Source organism: Chionomys nivalis, chromosome 9 (assembly GCF_950005125.1).
Source record: "Chionomys nivalis chromosome 9, mChiNiv1.1, whole genome shotgun sequence".
Taxonomy (NCBI): domain Eukaryota; kingdom Metazoa; phylum Chordata; class Mammalia; order Rodentia; family Cricetidae; genus Chionomys; species Chionomys nivalis.
In genome coordinates this window covers 21843255-21867482 of record NC_080094.1, presented here as the reverse complement: position 1 = coordinate 21867482, position 24228 = coordinate 21843255, and the positions used below count along the sequence as shown (strand labels likewise).

Below are 24228 nucleotides of genomic sequence, written 5' to 3'. Positions count from 1 at the left end.
AAAAAAAAATAGTAGCACTCAGGAGGCAGGCTCTGAATTTGAGGTCAGTCTGGTCTCCCTCCATAGGGAGTCCAGGCCAGCCAGGGCTGCATAGTGAGACCCTGTCTTAAAAAGACAGTGTGGTGGTGTGTGTGTCTACAGTTGGGTAATTAAGTTACCTTTCTTGCTTCTGTAGGTACACAGATAATTGAAATACCTAGGTGTAGTGATATTTCATTGGTATTTTAATAAATAAAGCTTGCCAGAAGTTCAGAGAGTAAAACAGCCACACTGATCAGCCTTACAGACGAGACAGTGGTGACACACACCTTTAATTCCAGTAGCCACACTAGCTTACCATAGAAACCGGGCAGAGCCGGGTGGTGGTGGCGCATGCCTTTAATCCCAGCACTAGGTAGGCAGAGGCAGGCGGATCTCTCTGAGTTCGAGGCCAGCCTGGTCTAGACGAGCTAGTTCCAGGACAAGAACCAAAAGCTACGGAGAAACCCTGTCTCGAAAATCAAAAAAAAAAAAAAAAAAAAAAAAGGCCGGGTGATGGTGGCGCACGCCTTTAATCCCAGCACTTGGGAGGCAGAGGCAGGCGGATCTCTGTGAGTTCGAGGCCAGCCTGGTCTACAAGAGCTAGTTCCAGGACAGGCTCCAAAACCACAGAGAAACCCTGTCTCGAAAAACCAAAAAAAAAAAAAAACCAAAAAAAAAAAAAGAAAAGAAACCGGGCAGTATTGGTGCATGCCTTTAATCCCAGCCTTAGAGAGGAATATAAAATGGGAGGAGAAGCCGGGTGGTGGTGTCTCATGCCTTTAATCCCAGCTCTCAGGAGGCAGAGGCAGGTGGGTCTCTGAGTTTGAGGTCAGCCTGGTCTACAGAGCTAGGACCAGGACAGGCAGAGCTGTTACACAGAGAAACTCTATCTTGAAAAATCAAAAGAGAGAGATTAAAAAAAGAGAGAATTAGTTGTCTATTAAATAATGTGTTTTAACATTCTATAAGCAATGAAAGGACTGCTTATTGGAAAAACTTAGTTTAGCTGTGTTTTCCTATGACTTTCAGAAAGAACACAAATGTAGCCAGGTTATGGTGACTCATGCCTATAAACCTAATATTTAGAAGGCTAAGGCAAGAGGATTGCTTCAGGAGCTAACCTGGGCTACAGAGTGAAACTTTATCGCAATAAAAGGAAATAGGGGAGAAAAGAAAAAGAATCTACAAAAAAACTTACTGTAAGTGTGGTGCTCATGCCTATAATTTTATTATTTGGGAGGCTAGATAGAGGCAGGTAGATTTCTGTGAGTTCAAACCCAGCCTGGTCAATGTAGCAAGATCCCGGCTAGTCAGGGCCACAAAGTGATCCGTCTTTGCGGGGGCGGGGGGCACAAAACCAATCAACCAAAACTAAAAAACAAAACAGTAACACCCTCCTCCCCCCAAATCTCAAAACCAGGTCTCACTCCAGACCTCTAGTCTGCAGTCTCTAGACAGTGGAGTGGCTTGCAGGCTGAAGTCCCTAGGGCCTGAGAAAAAAAGTTCAAAAGGTAGCAGACCTCAGGGACAGAAAGAATAATGGCCTCTTTTCAGGTGCTGTATTCCTTAGGTTTTGCCATCCTCCCTGTGTCCCCAAAGTTAATGGTTCATATGTTTTGTTTCTATGCAGAACTTTTTTTTTGCTCTTTCCTTTTTTCTTTCTTTCTTTCTTTCTTTCTTTCTTTCTTTCTTTCTTTCTATCTTTCTATCTTTCTATCTTTCTATCTTTCTATCTTTGCTTTTCAGAGTTTTAGCACAATGAAGTCCTTTAATCTTGACCTTGTTCCACTTTCCTTCTGAGGAAGCTGAGGTCACCTCATAACAAGCTTGTTAGATGCTAGGGTGCCCATTAAGAGTTCCTTACCTGCCAGGTGGTGGTGGCGCTCGCCTTTAATCCCAGCCCTTGGGAGGCAGAGGCAGGAAGATCTCTGTGAGTTCGAGGCCATCCTGGTCTACAGAGCGAGTGCCAGGTCAGGCTCCAAAGCTACAGAGAAACCCTGTCTCAAAAAACAAAGCAAAGCAAAACAAACAAATAAGAGTTCCTTACCTTCTGGAAGAGTTCAGCTGAAACCAGTATTGAGTTGTGATTGAGCAGGTCAGATGTCACGGGAGGGTATAGAACTGATACCTTGTTGAGAGGTACTGATACTGATGACTGTGCCCAAGTCTAATGAACCAGGGGGGCTTTTCTGCAAAGGTTCTAGAGGTTGGAACTACAAGCAGTCTGGATTAGTAGGACTAAGAGCTGCAAGATCAATAGCATTGACAGCTTATTGTGAGTCAGGTTCTTGTAAACCTGTGTGAAGGTATACACTCCATATTTTAGGGGAGGAGCCTGAGGCTTAGGGACAAAATAGCTTGCTCAGCATTATGTGATCCCAACCTGGGCCACCCTGTTATAGAGTCCTGGCTCATAACTGCTTAGATAGTCTTTCCTCTTTCCCTGCTTTCCAGCTCCCATCTTTGGAGACTCGTTTGGTTTGGCATGTAGTTGTTATCTGGAGTCAGACTAAGTTCAGTTCTTGGTTCTCATACAGCCCAGCCTGGCTTCCAGAGACTAGACTGTCCCTCTGTACTCAGAACTGGCCTCAGACTGAATCTCCTGCCTCCACCTCCCAAGTTACCAAGCCCTCCCTGCTTGTGTGTATGTGGGATGTATATACATGTTTGTGTTCATGTATAATCACAGCCATCAGGAGGTAGAGGCAGCAGGAGGGTCCGGGTTCAAGGACATCCTCAGTTACATGAGAGTCCATCTAAGAAATAATAAAAAAAATTTACAAAAGTGGGGGGTCCTTAATTGGGTACCCCTTGGTAATGAAGAAACCTTGAAGTAGGGCATACAGAATGGTGACCAGAAAATGGAATAGTGCCGGATGTTTAATCTTGGCCACTTGAAAAGCTGAGGCAGGATTTGGCTACAAAATAAGACCTTGTTGGAAAAAAGAAAAAAAAAAAAACACAAGAAAGGAAAGATGGGAGAAAGGAGTTCAGGGCACTGCCTGTGTCAGGCTGGAGGCCTTCCTGCACAGTGATGGGGAAGACGTTCCCTTAGTGAGGCTGAGTAATAGGCTAGAGGTCATAGAGAAAAAGTATTCCAGGGAAAAGCCTGGGCACCAGGCTCTCCCACTGATTCTGGAAAGTTTTACTGATTCAACCAGCTCATTCTCAGCAATATGGCATGAATAAACTCAACCCATTTAATTATAAAAGAAAAGCTTAGGTTCTCAGAATGCATTTTTTGTTGATTTCCAATCAGTGTTTCACTGTGTACTTCAGATTACCTGAAACTTGGGGCAACCTTGTGTCAGGTGTACCCTTATTTTATTTATTATTATATGTGTAGGATGCATGGGTGGGTTGGGGTGGGCTGTGTGCTATGGCACCCGTATGGAGATCAGAGGACAACTTTTGTAGTGTCAGTTCTCTCCTTCCGTCTTTATGTAGATGCAGGAATAGAAGTCAGCTTGTCAGGTTTGCATTGTTCATCAAGTGTTTTTACCCAATGAGCTATCCCAAAGGCACCAGAAAGCTTTTTGTTGTTGTTGTTGTTTTGTTTTGTTTTTGTTTTTCTCAAGATGGTTTCTCTGTGTAGCTCTGACTGTCCTGGAACTCACTTTGTAGACCAGGCTGGCCTTGAACTCAAAGAGATCTGCCTGTCTCTGCCTCTTGAGTCTGGGATTAGAGGCGTGCACGACCACTGCCCAGCTAGAAAGCATTTTTAAAACCTCTATTATTGGCCTGGTATTGGTTGCACATGCATTTAATCCCAGCACTCGAGAGGCAGGCAGATCTAGATCACTGTGAGTTCGAGGCTAGCTTGGTTTACAGAGTGAGTTCCAGGAGAGGTTCCAAAGCTACAGAGAAACTCTGTCTCGAAAAACAAAATACTCCTCCCCCAAGTAAAACCCTTTTTTTTCTAAGGCTGGAGAGATGACTCATTGGTGAAGAGCATTTACTACTGTTGCAGAAGACTTGGGGTCAGTTTTCAGAACCCATGTCCAAAGACTTGAAACCTCTGTAACTCTAGGTCCATATGTGTGTGATGACTCTGTGGGCAGTGTATACAGGTGGTACACATGTACATACAGGCAAAATACTCATACATGTAAAGAAAAATCTTTTTTTTTTTTTGGTTTTTCGAGACAGGGTTTCTCTGTGGTTTTGGAGCCTGTCCTGGAACTAGCTCTTGTAGACCAGGCTGGTCTCGAACTCACAGAGATCCGCCTGCCTCTGCCTCCCGAGTGCTGGGATTAAAGGCGTGCGCCACCACCACCCGGCTAAGAAAAATCTTATATAAAAAACCCCACAGTCCTCTTGGGAACTGGAGAGGTGGTTGAGTGGTTAAGAGCCCTTCTTTGGGTTCAACTAGCATCCACACAGCAGTTAACAACTCTCTGAAATTCTAGTTCTAGGGGATCCAACATCCCTTTTAACTTCCACAGGCACCAGGCATGTTTGTGATACACAAACATACATATAAGAAAGATACTTACATAAAAGAAAGTCTTTTAAAACATACATATACATACACACACACACACACACACACACACACACACACACACGGCTGGGTAGATGACTGAGCAGTTAAGAGCACTGACCCCTCCTCCAGAGGACCTGCATTTGATTCCCAGCACCCACATGGGGGCTCACAACCATCTGTAACCCCAATTCTAGGTGACTCAACTCTTCTGGCTTCTGTGGGTACCATACATGCGTGTGTGCACAGGTAAAACGCCCATATGTCTAAAACAGAAAACAATCCACAAGACAGAACTAAACTCTCTGTCCCTTCCCTGTTTTCATCTCTCCTGTCTTTATCCTGTCAAATTTAATAGACTAATGGAACTCATTTAGTGTGAACTAGGAAAGAGCCCTTCTTGAAACCACTTGTGAATAGCTTCAGATGTATTTATTTGTGGCACAGACTTGCTTCAGACTTACTAGGCAGTGGAGGATGAGCTTGAAGCTCTGTCTCCATTTCTCAGGCTTGCTTCATGGTGTGTGGCTTTTATTTTATCTTTTTAAGGTTCTGGGAATGATACTCATAGCCATGCTTGCCAAAGCATACATCTTATGCCATGTCCCTCAGTCCTGTGCTAGGCATTTTAATGGGACCTTAGAGACTTTTCTGGTGTGATCTTCACAACGCCCAGGATAGAGGCCATTAGCGCCATAGATAGAAAACAGGAAGGAAGGCCTGAGGAGGTAGCTCATAAACACAATTGGAGTAGTAATTACAGATCTGGACAACACTTGGGAGGCAGAGGTAAGCAATTTAAAAAGTGAGTTCTAGGCCAGCCAGGGCTACATAGTAAAACCCTTCTTTAAAAAAACTAAATATTGGGGCTGGAGAAATGGCGCAGTGTTTAAGAGCACTGACTGCTCTTCCAAAGGACCTGGGTTCAATTCCCAGTACCCACATGACAGCTCACAACTGTCTGAAGATCCAGTTGTAGGGGATCTGACACCTTCACACCAATGCACATTAAATAAACCATAAAAAAATAAAAAAAAGAAAAAGAAAAAAACTAAATAATTAAAAAAAAAACCTAAATAATTCTGGGGTCAGCTTCTTGCTATGTGAATGTCCTTAATTTTCCTTCTCTGTATGGGAAACTTCCTACCACTTTCCTTCTGACTTCCAAATGGATTCTGTGGCACACATAGACATACACACAATAAATAAAAGTGTAGTAAAATTTTTTTGTTTTTGTTTTTGTTTTTGTTTTTGTTTTTCGAGACAGGGTTTCTCTGTGGTTTTGGAGCCTGTCCTGGAACTAGCTCTGTAGACCAGGCTGGTCTCGAACTCACAGAGATCCGCCTGCCTCTGCCTCCCAAGTGCTGGGATTAAAGGCGTGCGCCACCACCGCCCGGCTCAGTAAAATTTTTTTTTTTTTTCCAAAAAATTTATTTATTATGTATACAATATTCTGTCTGTGTGTATGTCTGCAGGCCAGAAGAGGGCACCAGACCTCATTCCAGATGGTTGTGAGCCACCATGTGGTTGCCGGGAATTGAACTCAGGACCTTTGGAAGAGCAGGCAATGCTCTTAACCACTGAGCCATCTCTCCAGCCCCTCAGTAAAAATTTTTAAATGAAAAAATGCTCAGTTGTTCCTAAGTGTAAGCATTATTTCTAGATTTCTCCGGAACTGGATGTAAGAGACTGTTGGTTTGTTTGTTTGTTTGTGTTTTGTTTTTCGAGACAAGGTTTCTCTGTCCTAGAACTAACTCTTGTAAACCAGGCTGGCCTCAAACTCAGAGATCCATCTGCCTCTGCCTCCCGAGTGCTGGGAATAAAGGCGTGCGCCACCACCGCGCAGCTGTAAGAGACTCTGGGTTTCTTGTGTTCTGGGTTGTGTAGTCTTCTGATGGAAATGACAGTCAGATTCTAAGCATCTTCACAGCGTGGCCTTGCTTTCCAGCTTGAGGATTAAAAGAAGGCCACAGCTAGAGCCCCAGCCATGTTTCACTTTCCTCTCCACAGGACCCACATTAGCTTTGGTCCTTTCTGGAAACTTAAGTATTTCTGCTTGTTGTAAAAGATGTGATAATGCTGGCACAGCCTTTGAAAGTCTTCAGGGGCTTTATATTCCTTTATTCCAATTTTGCCTCTATGAATACAAGCACAACCACATCTGCTTCTAGGGTAATCTTATTTTTGATTAACAGGGATTTCTTGTGCTTGGCTAATTTTTTTTTTTTTTTTGGTTAGATTCATGTCGATTTTTATTTATGGATATATGTGCCTATGTGAGTATGTCTCTTGTGTGTAGATATCCATAGAGGCCAGAAGAAGGCATCAAATTCTCTGACTATCATGAGCTGCCCAGTGTAGGTATGGGGAACTGAACTCAGGTCCTCTGCAAGAGCGACAAGTACTCTTCTCTGCCTCTCCAGCTCTGCCTTGTATAGTTTTCCTATTTTTTCTTTTCTTTTTAATTTATTATGCATACAGTATTCTGTCTGTGTGTCTGCCTGCAGGCCAGAAGGGGGACCAGACCTCATTACAGATGGTTGGGAGTCACCATGTGGTTGCTGGGAATTGAACTCAGGACCTTTGGAAGAGCAGGCAATGCTCTTAACCGCTGAGCCATCTCTCCACTCCCCTTGTATAGTTTTCTATAACCTGCATAAGCTGTTAGTGCCTGAATGCTTCATCTTTTCTGCAATTGTGTCTCACTTCAGTATCATGGGAACAAAAAATTTAGTCTTAATTGTATTACCTGGTTTTGAAGGTCCAGTAACATAGTATAAGTATGAAGTTCTTTAATTTTTAAAAAATTATTTATTTTTATTTTATATGCATTGGTGTGGATGTATGTCTATGTGAGGGCGTCAGATCTTGGAGTTACAAACAGTTGTGAGTTGACATATGGGTGCTGGGAACTGAACTTGGGTCCTCTAGGAGAACTGCCAGTTCTCCCAACTGCTAAGCCATCTCTCCAGCCCCTAAAGTTTTATAATATCTATGTGGAGGGGCTGGAGAAATGGCTCAGAGGTTAAGAGTATTGCCTCCTATTCCAAAGGTCCTGAGTTCAATTCCCAGCAACCACATGGTGGCTCACAACCATCTCTTATGGGGTCTGGTGCCCTCTTCTGGCCTGCAGGCATACACACAGACAGAATATTGTATACATAATAAATAAATAAATATTAAAAAAATATCTGTGGAGGTCAGAGGAAAGTTTATGGGAGTTTGTTCTTTCTTTCTACCATACGAGTTTTTGGGAATAAACTCAGGTCCTCAGGCTTAGTGGCAAGTTTACCTACAGAGACATCTTTCCAGTCCACAAATAAATTCTTGCATTTAAAAATTTGTACGGCCGGGCGGTGGTGGCGCACGCCTTTAATCCCAGCACTCGGGAGGCAGAGGCAGGCGGATCTCTGTGAGTTCGAGACCAGCCTGGTCTATAAGAGCTAGTTCCAGGACCGGCTCCAAAACCACAGAGAAACCCTGTCTCGAAAAACAAAAAAAACAAAAAAACAAAAAACAAAAAAACAAAACAAAAAAAAAAATTTGTACGACAGCAAAAGAAAACATTTGTACAAAGTCCTAGTTATGACGGCTTGTGCCTGTAATTTCAGCATTTGAGAGACTGAGGCAAGAGGATTGCTTTTGAATTTGATATATATAGTTTTGAGTTGTACAGTCATAGCAAGTTCCAAACCAGTTTGGGCTACAGAGAGACCCTGTCCCCAAAAGTAAAATTGTTGTTTTGATTTGTATTTCCTTTAATTTAGGGTACTTAGCTGGGCATAAATCACATACTTATTGGATCTTTGTGTCTTCCCCTGTCACTCACTATAATTCATTTTTAGCATGCTTTTTTTTTTTTTTTTAACCTTTTTGTCCTTAGAACAATCTTTGTTAACAAAGGAAGTTGACTCTTTGTCCTAATGGGCTATAGTTATTTCTCCATTTGAACTGTGTGCCACAGTGTGTATTAAAGATTTCATTACTGTTGACTCAGGGCATTGAAAGAGCACTGTGTCTAAGTAAATAAACTGGACTCCTTGTCTCCTTTGGACCAGTGGGTTCCTGTTTAGAGAGTTTGAATGTAAGGAGTATTTTGAAGTTATGCCGAAGTCTTGACAGTAGAATCCTACAGATTGTATCAGGTATTTTTCCTCTTGGGAAATTCCCTGTGTCCGTATAGAAAGAACATTTCCATATTGAGCATACACTCTTTTCCTCTTTGTAATCTGAAGAATAGATGAATTAAGATTATTTTTATTTTTTAACTAAATGTAGTTGGATGGTGGTGGCATATGCCAATTACAGCACTTGGGAGGCAGAAGCAGGTGGATCTCTGAGGTCGAGGCCAGCCTGATCTACAGAGAGTTCCAGGACAGCCTGGGCTACACAGAGAAACCTCTTGAAAAACCTAAAGACAGACAGACAGACAGGGCTACACAGGGAAACCGTCTTGAAAAACCTAAAGATAAATAGATAAATAGATAGACAGATAGATAGTGAGGGCTATACAGAGAAACCGTCTTGAAAACCCTAAGGATAAAATTATTCATATATATATATATATATATATATATATATATATATATATGATAAACCCTGAATGTTAAAGTAAAAATATATTTTAAAATAATACTGTTTTGTTTTTTGGAGATAGGGTCTCTGTAGTCTAGGCTGACTTGAATCTCCATGTAGCTTTGAACTGGGATCCTCCTGCTTCTGCTTCCCAAAGGCCTGGCTGGAAAAAAAAAAAAGCAAAGTCTCACTATGTAGTCCTGGCTTTCCTAGTACTCACCATATAGATTGGACTGGCCTTGCCTCCCAAGTGCTGCAATTAAAGACATGCCCCACCATACTTGTTGTCCCCCCCCTCCCAACAGGGTTTCTCTGTAGCTTTGGAGCCTGTTTTGGAACTCGCTCTATAGACCAGGGTGATCTCAAACTCATAGAGATCCTCTAGTCTCTGCCTCCTCCTGGGATTAAAGGCGTGCACCACCTTACCACCGCTTGTCTCATACATGTCTTTTTAAAATTCCCATTTCTATGTTGAACTGATTACAAATATTATTATTAGTGGTAGAAAGATATTAGTATTTTAAAATTCTTATTTTCTGTTCCAAAATTTGTATTGGTAGCTTTGGAGCCTGTCCTGGCACTCTCTCTGTAGGCCAGGCTGGCCTTGAACTCACAGAGATCCACCTGCCTCTGCCTCCCAAGTGCTAGGATTAAAGTTGTGTACTACCATTGCCTGGCTACAAATTTTTTTACATTTAATTGTTTTTGCATTTTATATGTGCTTGTGTTTGTACATAGCACAGCACAGGTGAAATGTGTTTCCTCTTCTCACCATCTGGGTTCCGGGGATCGAACTCAGATCCTCAGGCTTGGCAGTAAGTGCTTTTATTCACTGAGCCATCTCATGTGAGACTTTTTTTTTTTTTTAAAAAAAGGTTTATTTATTTTGTACACAGTATTTTGCCTGTATGTGTGCCTGCAGGCCAGAAGAGGGCACCAGATCTCGTTATAGATGGTTGAGAGCCACCATGTTGTTGCTGGGAATTGAACTCAGGACCTCTGAAGAGCAGCCAGTGCTCTTAACCGTTGAGCCATCTCTCCAGCCCCTCATGTGAGATTTTTTTTTTTTTTTTTTTTTTTTTTTTTTGGTTTTTCGAGACAGGGTTTCTCTGTGGTTTTGGAGCCTGTCCTGGAACTCGCTCTGTAGACCAGACTGGTCTCGAATTCACAGAGATCCGCCTGCCTCTGCCTCCCAAGTGCTGGGATTAAAGGCGTGCGCCACCACCGCCCGGCCCATGTGAGACTTTTTTAAAGATTAAAATTTAATTTAGTATTGTTTGAGCTAGGACCTTAACTCCGTAGCTCTGGCTGACCTGGAACTTGATATGTATGTTGACCAGGTAGGCCTGAAACTCACAGAGATTCCTTGGCTTGCCTCTCCAATGCTGGGATTACCTGGCCCTCGACTGTTCAACACCATGGAGACTTTTCAGGAGCCCCTGAAATAATTTGATCATCTTCATTCATCAGTTTCTGCTTTATGCCTATATTATTATTTACTTATTTTTCTCTGAGACAGGGCTTCACAATGTAGTCTTGGTTGGTATTGAACTTTCAGTGATCCTCCTGCCTCTGCCTTCCTTTGATTTCACACATGTGTTAACACACCAGACTTGATGGCCTACTCTTTTTCTTTTGCTGTGCTGGGAATTGAATACAGGGCCTTGTGCACTATAGAATTCATTTAGTCAAGTCTGGCCTAGAACTGGAAGTTGAAATGTAACTGAGCATAACCTTGAACTCATTTATTTACTTTTTTGAGATATAATAAATCGGTCTCTGTAGCTCTGGCTGTCTTGAAATTTACAGATATCAGCCTGCCTCTGCCTCTGGAGTGCTGGGATTAAAGTTTAGTTAAACTGGACTCATGAGATAGATCAAGCTGGCATAATATTCTTTGTGTTCCTTCTACCTCAGCTTCTTGAAAACTGGGATTTTGGTGGGTGCCAGAATGCCTGGCTTGCCTTTTTTTTAAGGATTAATTTTTATGTATGTGTGTGTTGGTGCCTGTGGAAGCTAGAGGAGGGCGTTGGATCTCCTGCAGCTGGGGATACAGGTGGTTGTGATCTGTCTGATGTTGGGAACTGAACTTTAGTCCTCTGAAAGAACAGCATGTTAATCAGGCCCTCCTCCTTTTCATTTATTTATTTTGTTTTTGTTGTTTTTTGGCTTTTCAAGATGTGGTTTCTTTGTGTAAATAGCCCTGACTGTTATACAAAATTCACTCTATAGATCAGGCTGGCTTTGAACTCACAGTTTGGTCTGTTTCTGCCTCCCAAGTGCTGGAATTAAAGGCATGTGCCACCATTGTCCTGCTTTATTTAGATGGTTTGTGAGACAGGGTTCTTTGTGTAGACCTGGCTGTTCTAGAACTCACTCTGTGGACTAGGCTGGTCTTGAGTCCAGAGATCCCCCTGCTCTGGAGTGCTGGGATTAAAGGCATAAACCACTGTAGGCCGAAGTTTCTGTCCCTCAGGACACTCCCAGTTAGCCAACATGGAGGCTTAATATTAATTATAAATGCTTAGCCTATAGCTCATGCCTTCTCTCAGTACAGCATGTCCATCTTGCTTCTCTTTGCATCTGCTGGTGACTCCAAAGTCCTTCATCTCAGAATTCTCCTAGTCTGACTCTCCTGCCCAGCTATTGGCCAGTCAGTGTCTTTATTAAAGCAATCATAGCCACATATATCCACACAGTGTAAAGGAATATTCCACAGCATACCACCATGCTCAGCTTTATTTAGTTACTTGAGATCACTTTATTTATATTTATTTGACTCTCACTGTGTAGTAATGACTGCCCTGGAACTCACAGAGACCTACCTGCCTCTTCTTCTGGAGTGTTGGATTAAAGGTGCGCAGTACCCTGACATCCCCCCCCACCCCTTTCTTTCTTTAGTGCTGGAATGGGACTCAGGACCTTGTGTAGCAAATACAAGGCAAGTGCTTTAGTACTTGCTGAGGTGTGCATGCAGCTCTAGGACTCTCTGTTTCTTTTTCCTTGTTCTTTTTATGGTAAGGTCTCTTGTAGCTAAGGCTGGCTACAAACTCCCTAGGTAAGAGGATGACCAGGAACTTTTTTTTTTTAGCAAGAAAAATAGAGTTTATTTATTTATTTATATATTTTAAAATATTTATTTATTATGTATACAATATTCTTTCTGTGTGTATGCCTGAAGGCCAGAAGAGGGCACCAGACCTCATTACAGATGGTTGTGAGCCACCATGTGGTTGCTGGGAATTGAACTCAGGACCTTTGGAAGAGCAGGCAATGCCCTTAACCGCTGAGCCATCTCTCCAGCCCCCTAGAGTTTATTTTATGTGTATCAGTGTTTTGTTTGAATGTATGTCTGTGTATTGTGTACGTGCTTGGTTCTTGCAGAAGCCAGAAGAGGGTGTTGGGGGGTCTCTGAAACCTGAGTTACAGAAGGATGTGAGCTGCCATGTGGGTGCTGGAAATTGACCCCAGGTCCTCTGAAAGAGCAGCCATTGGCCTTAACCACTGAGCCATCTTTCCAGCCCTGGAAAGGAACAGATTTATTTATTTACTTTTTAAAAGATTTATTTATTATGTATACGGTGTTCTGCCTGCATGTATGAATGCATGCCAGAAGAGGGTACCAGATCCTCCTTATAGAGGGTTCTGAGTCACCATGTAGTTGCTGGGAATTGAACTCAGGACCTCTGCAAGAGCAGCCAGTGCTCTTAACCTCTGAGCCATCTCTCCAGCCCAGAAACAAATTTATTAAAGAAAAGTAAGGAAACCTTTTGAGAGTGACAGATTGACAAGGGAGGAATACTAACCCTCTGCCTTTACTTGCTTTGAGTATAGGCGGGCCACCATGCCTGGCTTTATTGGGTGCTGGGAATCCAACATAGGGCCTTATGCGTGCTAGGTCAGCACTCTACCAGCTGAGCTATGTCCTCAGCCCTGTAACTCGTTGTCTACTTTTCCAAAAGTAGGGTTGGGTGCCAGCTTTCATTCTTGCTTTGTTGTTCAAGGTTGACATCAGGGGTCCTCTTTCAGCCTCCAGGGAGCCAGCAGTACAGGCCCAAGCCTCCATTATTGCCTCATATCTCAGCTTACATTTGCTTCCTTTCTAGCACTTCACTTTTTATAGCAATTGCAGCTTGAACTGATTTCTTTTTATTGGCTACATTTTAATATGAAGGCTCCTTGAGGGTAAGAACTGTTCGCCTTTAGGTCTTGACTAAATTTCTGAATAAATATTTGTTGAATGTGTCATTGAGTAGTTGAACTCGTTCACAAGAGCATCAGAAGTGAGCCTTAGAATCCTCGCTGAGAGAGCCCTCCGAGCTTTCAGAGCTCACTGGCTGCCCACAGTGGACACGGTAGAGGAGTGCTGCTAGTGGGGGCACCCGATAGGATAGGAGGGGCTTGGTATTTTGAATAATGCCTACTTGGTTTTTTTGTTTGTTTGTTTGTTTTTTTAAAATTTGTGGTGCTGATGCTACATGCTGGGCAGACTTTCCCAAGTTTCATCAATATTTAATTGGTTTTTTCAGGAGAACAAAAGCAGCCCTGTTGATGACTGAAAATGACAAAGCATCCACCTAACAGACGAGGAATCAGCTTTGAAGTGGGAGCCCAGTTGGAAGCTCGGGACCGGTTAAAGAACTGGTACTTTTATGTTTTTTGTCCTGCTAATTAAAGCATTTGAGGGAGGGTGTCTCACCAGCACCGGTGTGTTCTCTGGCTTCTTCAGTCTCGGAAGATGCAGGGAAACTTAAGTTTAGAAAACAGGTCCGTCCTTTCTCTTTGATAGGGGGATCCCTGGGTCACACTTGTTCCCTCCCTTCAGGATAATTAGATTGAAATGCTGAGGGTTTTGACTGCATTGCTGAATTTTGTTTGTTTTGTGTGACAATGTGTCCGGTAACTAAGGCTGACCTTGAATTGATAGAGTAGCCTCCTAAATGCTGGAATTACAGGTCCCTGCAACTGTGACTGACTTGCTTTAATTGCCTTTTGTCCTCTGGCTGTCAGATACTTTGAATGTTCTATAAATGTGGTCACTGATAATGTTGGCATCTGGGGATTATTCTAAGAGTCATATTGAATATTTGGAGAGCAGTCTTCAAAATTAAACATACTTGGGTTTGGTGGCATATACCTGTAATCTCAGTAGCTGGGAGGCCAAGGTAGAAAGATTACTGAGAACTGGAATAGAGCTTGGCATAAAGAGTTCTAAGTCAACATAAGCTACAGAGTGAAATCCTGACCCCAAAAATCCAAACTAACCAGCTAAGATTCAAGTTCAGTTGGTAGAGTTGTCTAGCATGCACAAAGTCCTGGGTTTGATTCCCATCACTGGATAAATAGAGGTGGAGAAGTAGAGGCATGGGTATCAGAGGTTCAAGGTTATTTTACCTGCTGCATAGTGAATTTGAGGCAAGCTATGATTATGTGAAACCCTGCCTGAAAAGAAGAAAAAGAAAAACAGGACCGCTTCAAAGATAGTTGTAGTTGAGGGCATCCTAGAATTTGGTTATTTCTTAGTGCTCCAAAGCACAGACGTTTCAGAACACAAACCTTTTGAATGTTTGTAACGAAGAGTTTTAGCCCTTGTGATAGTTATCTCAGAATAGACTGACTGACTTCTGTGATGTAGGAGAGTCAAAGGAAAAGACTTGGCCAGAAACTGACCATGCTATTAGGATCGAAGACCCTGGGACTGGAGAGTGAATTTAGTGAGAGAATGCTTGTTTGGTATAGGTGAGGCCCTGAGTTCAGTCCCTAGTACATCAGAAATAAAAGAAAATGTAGTTTGGTTGCATTTATACTGGTTGTGGACAGAATTACTGGTTCTATAATTTTTTTAAATATTGGTTTCAGCTACTTATATATTTTTTGTGTGGGGGTAGTGTATATATGTATGTGCATGTTTTCAAGTGCATTTGCTTATGTGTGCATGTTTGGTGGTCATTTGCCTGTATATGCATGTGGGAGGAAGATTAAATGGATTCCTCTAACACTGCCCACCTTATTTTTGAGACAGTCACTCACTGAACCTGGAACTTGTTATTTTGACTCAACTGACTGGCCAGGGAGGCACCATGATCTGCCTGTCTCTTTCCCCTCCCCAAGTAATGGGTGCCGTGTCTAGTGCTGGGGATTCAAACTCAGCTCTCATGTTTGTATAGCAAGTCCTTTGTCACTGAACCATTTTCCCAGCCTTTCTGGCCACCAAGGATAAATGGAGATTGAACCCAGGGCTTTGTGCATATTTGACAATTGTTCCTTCTGTTCCAAGCCTGTGTTTCTGGTTTTGTTTGCTTTCTACTGCTGTGATAAACTCAGAAAGAAAAGGCTTTCATGTCTGGATCATAGTTCATCCCTGAGAGAACCCAAGGCAGGAACTCAAGCAAGGCAGGAACCTGGAATCAGGAATTGGATGAAGCAGAGATCACAGAGGAACTCCGCTTACTGGCTTGCTCCTAGAGGCTACTTAGTTTGTTTTCTTACACATCCTGCCCAGGGATGGCACGGCCTAAGTGGGTAGGATTGTCCTACATAAATTGTTAATTAAGAAACGCCCTCACATACTTGCCTAACAGGCCAGTCTGATGGAGGAATATTTTTTTTTTTAAGTATTTATTTATTTATTATGTATGCAATATTCTGTCTGTGTGTATGCCTGCAGGCCAGCAGAGGGCACCAGACCTCATTACAGATGGTTGTAAGCCACCATGTGGTTGCTGGGAATTGAACTCAGGACCTTTGGGTCCCCCCCCCCCCCCCCGAGACAGGGTTTCTCTGTAGCTTTGGTGCCTGTCCCAGAACTAGCTCTTGTAGACCAGGCTGGCCTCGAACTCACGGAGATCCACCTGCCTCTGCTTCCCAAGTGCTGGGATTAAAGGCGTGTGCCACCACCTCCCGGTTTAACTCAGGACCTTTGGAAGAGCAGGCAATGCTCTTAACCTCTGAGCCATCTCTCCAGCCCCCTGGAGGAATATTTTTGACTGAGGTTCCTTTTTCCAGATGTTGACAAAAAAACTAACCAGTACAATTTTTTTAATTTATTTTTTCTTTATTATGTGTGTGTCTAAGCTCAGGTCTGCTGTGCGCATCTGTGTATTTGCAGAGGTCAGAGGACAACTTGCGGGAGTCACTTCTTTTACTGCAAGATCAGAGAAGCGCAGGTCATGAGGGATGCAACAAGTGCTTTTATGAATTAAACAATCTTGCTGACTCTGGTTTTCACATTTTTGTTCATTTGTTTGTTTGAAACAGAGTTTCTCTAGAACTCAGAGATCTGGCTTCCTCTGTTTCCCCAGTATTGGAATTAAAGATGTTCACTACCATTTCTGGCTTTTTTTTTTAATGAGCATAGGTATTTTTCTGGCATGTATGTATGAATTAATGACTGTGTGAGGCTGTTTGATCCCCTGGAACAGGAGTTACAGTTGTGAACTGCCATGTGGGTGCTGGGAATTGAACCCAGGTCCTCTGGAAGAGCAGCCTGTGCTTTTAACCACTCTAACTCCAGTTTTGACATTTGTTTAAGATCTGCTTTTACTGGGTGTGATGATGCATGCCTGTGTTTCCAGTACTTAGCCTAAGACAGGAGGATCCATCAGTAGTTTAAAGCTAACCCGAGCTACTGAGATCTTATCTTGATAAACTAATAACCCAAAAATAAAAATGTTACTGTTAGTATTAGGGATCAAGGGAAGCCTTTTTTTTTTTTTTTTTTTTAAATACAGGCCAAACTGGTCTTAAACTCACAGAGATCTTCCTGTCTCTGCCTCCTGAGTGCTGGGATTATAGGTGTGTGCCACCCTCCCACCCTGGCAACATTTTAATTTTTAATTTGAAAAAAAATCTAGATACAGATAAAGCTAATTATAATTTACTTATCTATCAAAATCAGTAAATGCATTTTTGTTTAATTTGCTTAATTTTTGTTTTTGAATCAAGGTCTTATCTTCCTGCTTCAGCCTTCTGAATTCTGGAATTTGTTGCTTTAAAAATATATTTATTTATCTTTAAAATTTTTAAAGTACTATTTTATGTGTATGAGTTTTTTGACTGTATGTCTGTTTGAGTTCCACATAGGTGCCTGGTGCCCAAGGAGGTCAGAAGAGAGTGGGATCCCTTGGAACAGAGTTACAGAGAGTTGTGAGCCACTCTGTGGGTGCTGGGAATCTGCAGGAGCAGCCCAGTTCTCCTAACTGCTGAATCAGCTCCATTTTATTTGCGTATGTGTGTACCTGAGTGTATATGTGCAACACATGTGTACAGGAACCTTTGGAGGTCACAAGAGGTGTTGTAAGTCCAGCGGTAGTGGTGCACATCTTTAATCCCAGCACTTGGGAGGCAGAGGCAGGTGAATCTCTTTGAGTTCAAGGCCAGCCTGGTCTACATGGTGAGTTGAAACCATGTCTCAAAAAACAAAAACAAAAAAAATCAATTTCTTTTGTTTGTTGTGTGTATAAGTCAAAGGACAACTGGAAGGAGTATTTTCTCTCTCTACTGTGTGGATGGAACTCAGGCATCATGCTTGGTGGCAGCACCTTTAATCTGTTGAGCCATCCTGTTGGCCTTCTTTTTATTTTTTATTTTTTTTTTAAATATTTATTTATTATTTATACAATATTCTGTCTGTCCATGTGTCTGCAGCCACAAGAGGGCACCAGACCTCATTACAGATGGTTGTGAGCCACCATGTGGTTGCCGGGAATTGAACTCAGGACCTTTGGAAGAGCAGGCAATGCTCTTAACCACTGAGCCATCTCTCCGGCCCCCTTATTTTTTATTTTTAAATTATTATTATTATTATTTTGCCAGCAAGGTCTCAATGTGTAATTATGGCTGTCCTGAACTTGTGATTCTCCCTACGTGCTGGTATTATAAACGTGGCCATTCTGTCTGGTTTATGCTGAGTGGAAGACTAACCCAGAGTTTTGTGCATTCTAGGCAAGCACTCTAGCAGCTGAGCTAATTCCCAGATCCAGTTATTTGCTTTTAATATAGCAACCTTTATATCAGACAGTGAATAGAATGCTCTCTTGCTTGCTTTGGGTCTTATCTAGGAGACCATTGGAGACTAAGGGGCCATTGGTGCCTGGAGTGGGCTTTTAGTGGAGTCTGTTCTGTGTCAAGAGACAGCATAGGATCTCAGGAAAAGGCAGACTGGAGCCGGGAGTAAAGCTTAAGTGAACATTTGGACGCAAGCAGAGGCTAAGGAAGTGGGGCGGGTGTTGTACCTGGTGTTAGTTGGTTGACTAGGTTGCTTGGGTACAGGTGACTACTTAAAGTAAGTCCTTGCATCATGCCAGATAAGTTTACTGTCTTGTTTGCCCTTCCAAATGTCAATAGCAAGTCAGTAGAACAGCCTGTGAGCTTCAGATTCTGGTTTATCACACTGTTTAAAATCCCCGTCTGGTAGCCGGGTGTAAACTTTAATCCCAGCACTCCAGAGGCAGAGGCAGGTGAAATCCGTTAGTTCCAGGATAACTAGGGCTACACAGAGAAACCCTGTCTTGAAAAACAAAAACAAACATCTGTGTCAGGTACAGTAAGAAATGGCTATTGTTTAGAGCAAAGTGCTCTGGATTCAGGTCTAAAATTAGCTCCCATTACTAGCTTAGTTCCCTTGGTTAAATTACTTTATTTCCCTGGTCTCAAGTTTCCATATAGGGAGAATGAGGAAATCCAGTTGATTGTTCCGTGGATTAGGTAGGATCATGCCCCAGTATCTGATTTTTTTTTTTAATCAGAAATTACATACAACCATAATCATTATTGTTTTGAAATAGGGTCTTGTACTGTAGTCCAAGCTACCTTCCAACTCACTGTGATCCTCCTGCCTTTGGTGTGGTAGTGTTTACTGTTGCTGTTGTTTTTGAGATAAAATTTCACCGTAGCTCTGACTGGCCTGGAACTCACAGAGATCTGCCTTCCTCTCCCACCCAAGGGCTGAGATTAAAGGTGTGTATCATCACACACAGCAGTTTTTATTATCATTATTTTATTATATCGTAAGGATTTATTTGTTATTTTTTATTTATTTATATATATTGGTATTTTGCTTGTATGTGTGTCTGTGTGAGAATGTCAGATCCCCTGGAACTGGATTTTCAAATAGTTGTGAACTATGTGGGTGCTGGGAATAGAACCTTGGTACTTTGGAAGAACCGCCAACCACTGAGCCATCTTAATTGCTGAGCCATCTGTCCATCCCCTATTTTATTACCTTTTTTTGTCTTGTGAGTGTGCACATGTATAGGGAGGTCAGAGGACAGTTTGTAGGAGTCATTTCTTGCCTTCTACACTGTGGGTTCTGGGCATTATGATTTTCATTGTAGGTTGGATTTCTACTTTTTAACATCTGCAAGATGCATTCTGACAGCGTTCCCTGGCCTGACATTTAATAGTTTGCGTAGATCATTGCCTTTGAATGCTTTGGTGTAGATGGAAGTGGTTGTGCTGTGAGCTTCATGGCAGGGTTTCTGCCAGGTGGAGTGTGTGTTTTTAAAATAAGTTTAGTTGTTTCTTTCCTTTCTTCCTATACTGCCCAGGCTGGACTAGGCTAGTCACCCTCCTGACTCAGTTTCCTATGTGCTAGGGTTACAGTTGTGAACTACCTACTATACTTCAGTAACCCATTAATTTTGACACAGATTCTTGACAGCACTCCCCCCCACCCCCCCGGCCTCCCCTGAAGAGTTCACATAACCCTGAAGCTACTCATCCAGGAGGCTGAGGTGGGAGGTTCAATGCCATCCTAGGCTACAGAGGAAGCTCAAGGTAGCCTGGGCTGCATAGCAAGATTCCTTTCTCAGAAAACAGCAGTAATCATCAAACCAAACCCAAAGAAGCCAGAAGAGGGCTCAACGGTTGAGATCTTGTCTAGAATGCTTGAGCTCTTTTTTTTTTTTTTTTTTTTGGTTTTTTGAGACAGGGTTTCTCTGTGGTTTTGGAGCCTGTCCTGGAACTAGCTCTTGTAGACCAGACTGGTCTCGAACTCACAGAGATCCACCTGCCTCTGCCTCCCGAGTGCTGGGATTAAAGGCGTGCGCCACTACCGCCTGGCAATGCTTGAGCTCTTGGTTTAATCCCCAGTACAGAAAGAAATAAATAAAGCAAGAGTGTAATTGGACAAAATTACAAATTTACTTTAAACTTTTATGCTTGTTTTTTGAGACAGGGACTCACTCTGTAGCCCTGGCTAGCCTGGAACTCTTAGAGGTCCACCTGCCTCTGCCTTTGCCTCAAGTGCTGGAATTAAGGCTCCAAAACCACAGAGAAACCCTGTCTCAAAAAACCAAAAAAAAAAAAAAAAAAAAGTGCTGGAATTAATTAAAGGTTTGCATGGGCGTGTCTTGGTTCATTTCATAAGCCAGCCAGGGAGATATGACAGCAGGACAGCTGCTTCATGCAATGCACTTCATCTTAAGATCTCTGTTTTAGGGTTAAGGCTTGTAGAACTTCATTATTGTGCCAGTTGAAACTGGTCTGTGTGGGAAATCTGACTATTATAATTCTAATCTTGATTTCTTAGATCCATCTTGGTGACCTGGGACTTTACTGTGAGTGACTCCGTTTTGATGTTAAGGTCAGGCTGTTGGAGCCTCATGCAGTGGCTTAGTCTAAAACAATGGCCTCCTGTAACTTTTGTATAGCAGATGGAGTTGACAGAGTAGAGAGGGAGAATTCTCAAGACAAAGTTACCACCAGAAGAGCCTCCCCTTCCAGAAGTCTTGCTTATTATCTCTGTGCTCCTTGGTCCCTGCCTTCTAGCAGCCAGCCAGCAGCCAGGGAGTTGTGCTGGCTCAGAGGCACCCACCCATAGCTGTGGGACTGGAGTCAGTTACTAGCAGAAGATGAGAATCTGATAGATGTGTTTTCAAGTCATCCGAAGGTAAACTATCTGCTTTGTTCTCTGATATCTCAGAGCTAAGGGCCTTGTATCCTCACTGCTGCGCTGTGCTCTTAGGCCAGAGAGAAAAATTTTTCCTCAGTGCTAGAGATTAAATGCAGGGTCACATACATGCTAGAAAATACTCCACTATTGAGCCATCCCCCATTCATCCTGTTTCTAATGTTGCAGAATTAGATAGCTTATTTATAATAATTTTCTCAGTAAGCTAAGGGGCTGTTTACGGTTTTGATTTTTTACATTTATTTATGTGTGAAGGTGTGCCACAGCACACATGTGGAGGTAAGAGGACAATTTGCAGGAGTTATTTCTCTCCTACCATATGTGTCCTAGGGACCCAGCTCAGATCTCAAGTTTGGTAGCAAGTGCTGTTAACCAATTGTGCCACCTCAGTAATTCTATAAATGAGGTAAGGGGGCTGGAGAGGTGACTCAGTGGGTACTAGTACTGGCTGCTTTCCCCAAGGATCCAAGTTTGGTTCCCAGCAAACACTTTGAGTGGTACACAACTGCTTGTAACTCAATTTAAGGGGATCCTACACCCTTCTGGCCTCTGTAGGTACTGCACCTAAGTGACATACACATGTACATACACATAAACATACACATAAATAAAAATAAACCTTTTAAAAATAAACGAGGGACTAAACAAGAATCACAGAGGTAAAAAATTCTTCCCCAAATTACAGAGTAAGTGGTAGAGCTGGGACTTGAACCTCTGTTGATCTGACTCCAGAGGCACACTATACTTCAGGTGCATTCCTCTGCTTATTTTCTGGATGTGCTACTACTTTGCATAGGAATAAAAAGGTGGGAGGTATAAAAAAAAATAAAAAAATTAATTATAGTTTTCTTTCTTTTTTTTTATTTGGGAGGGGGGAGGGTGTTCCAGACATGGTTTCTCTGTGTAGCCCTGGCTGACCTGGAACTCCCTTTTAGACCAGGCTGGCCTCAAACTCAGAGATCTTTCTGCCTCCGCCTCCTGAGTTCTGGGACTTAAGTTTGAGCCACCACCACCCAATTTAATTATATTTTTCAATCTGTGTGACAGTAGAGCACATGGGGAACACACAGAGGAACACATACAACAGGTGTGGTTGCATGCGTCATGTATTACTCTTCAGTTTAGTTTGTCTGTGTTGCTTATGCAGAGGCCTGGGTCTACCTCATCTTAGTGTGCTGTGTGTTAGACAGACAGCAGTGACAACTAGCGTGCTTGCAGGTTTGCTCTTGACAGGTCTGAGGCTTATTGACCCTAGTGGTTCTCCATGGGCTGTCTAATTTAATTCTCTACAGAAATACTAACTGTACTGGAGGTATAGAGCTCACTGATAGAGCGCATATTTAGACTATAGGCCAGGTTTCAATCTCTAGGTCTAAAATAAAGACATAAATAAAATAAGGGCTTATTTGGAATTGAGGTTCAGAGGTAAAATGACTTCAGACACAAACTTCTTTTTTATACCTTTTTTTTTTTTATTGAGCTCTACATTTTTCTTTGCTCCCCTCCCTGTCTCTCCCTTTCCCCCTTCAATCCTCCCCCAAGGTCCCATGCTCCCAGTTTACTCAGGAGATCTTGTCTTTTTCTATTTTCTACTTCCCATGTAGATGAGATCTATGTAAGTCTTTCTTAGTGTCCGCATTGTTGTCTAAGTTCTCTGGGATTGTGGTTTGTAGGCTGGCCTTCTTTGCTTTATGTTTAAAAACCACCTATGAGTGAGTACATGTGATAATTGTTTTTCTGTGTCTGGGTTACCTCACTCAAAATAATGTTTTCTAGCTCCATCCATTTTCCTGCAAAATTCAAGCTGTCGTTATTTTTTCTGCTGTGTAGTACTCCAGTGTGTAAATGTACCACATTTTCCTTATCCTTTCTTCGATTGAGGGACATTTAAGTTGTTTCCAGGTTCTGACTATGACAAATAAAGCTGCTATGAACATAGTTGAGCACATGTCCTTGTGGCACGATTGAACATCCTTTGGATATATACCCAAAAGTGGTATGACTGGGTCTTGAGGAAGGTTGTTTCCTAATTTTCTGAGAAATCGCCACACTGACATCCAAAGGGGTTGTACTAACTTGCATTCCCACCAGTAATGTAGAAATGTTTGCTTTTCCCCAGCATAAGCTGTCATCCGTGTTTTTGATCTTGGCCATTCTTACAGGTGTAAGATGGAATCTCAGAGTTGTTTTGATTTGTATTTCTCTGATGACTAAGGATGTTGAATATTTCCTTAGTCTTTCAGCCATTTTAAATTCCTCTGTTGAGAGTTCTCTGTTTAGGTCTGTACTTCATTTTTTTTATTGGATTATGTGATCTTTTGGTGTCCAATTTCTTGATTCTTTGTATATTTTGGAAATCAGACCTCTGTCTGATGTGGGGTTAGTGAAGTTCTTTTCCCATTCTGTAGGCTGTCGTTTTGTCTTGTTGACCATGTCCTTTGCTTTACAGGAGCTTTTCAGTTTCAGGAGGTCCCATTTATTAATTGTTTCTCTCAGTGTCTGTGCTGCTGGGGTTATATTTAGGAAGTGGTCTCCTGTGCCAATGCGTTCAAGTGTACTTCCCACTTTCTCTTCTATAAGGTTCAATGTGGCTGGCTTTATGTTGAGGTCTTTGATCCATTTGGACTTGAGTTTTGTGCATGGTGATAGATATGGGTCTATACGCATTCTTCTGCATGTTGATATCCAGTTATGGCAGCACCATTTGTTAAATATGCTTTTTTCCATTTGATATTTTTTGCTTCTTTATCAAAAATCAGGTGTTCGAAGATGTGTGGATTGATATCCGGGTCTTCTATTTGGTTCCATTGGTCTTCCTGTCTGTTTTTATGCCAATACCAGGCTGTTTTCAGTACTGTATCTCTGTAGTAGAGTTTGAAGTCAGGGATTGTGATGCCCCCAGAAGTTCTTTTATTGTACAGGATTGTTTTGGCTATCCTGGGTTTTTTGCTTTCCCAAATGAAGTTGAGTACTGTTCTTTCGAGGTCTTTGAAAAATTTTGCTGGGATTTTGCTGGGAATTGCATTGAATTTAGACACAAACTTCTTACTGTTGAGTCTAGGACTCACTTAGCTCTGTTTGACCATAATGCTCTGGGGGCCTCGTGGATTTGTTTGTAAATCACCCATGAAAGATTTTTTTGGGGGGGGACTGGAGAGATGGCTCAGAGGTTAAGAGCACTGACTGCTCTTTCAGAGGTCCTGAGTTCAATTCCCAGCAACCACATGATGGCTCACAA

General features: G+C 42.3%; 1 protein-coding gene across 2 annotated transcripts in view; it reads left to right on the top strand.

Moving 5' to 3' along the window:
* Phf20 (PHD finger protein 20) overlaps positions 1–24228 on the top strand; it is a 110754-nt gene that overhangs the window by 11456 nt on the left and 75070 nt on the right. For both annotated transcript variants that reach the window (XM_057780696.1, XM_057780694.1), the window contains exon 2: positions 13609–13723. In XM_057780696.1, the coding sequence (XP_057636679.1) occupies positions 13641–13723 (83 nt within the window). In that variant the 5' untranslated portion in view covers positions 13609–13640. The remainder of the gene's footprint in view (positions 1–13608; positions 13724–24228) is intronic.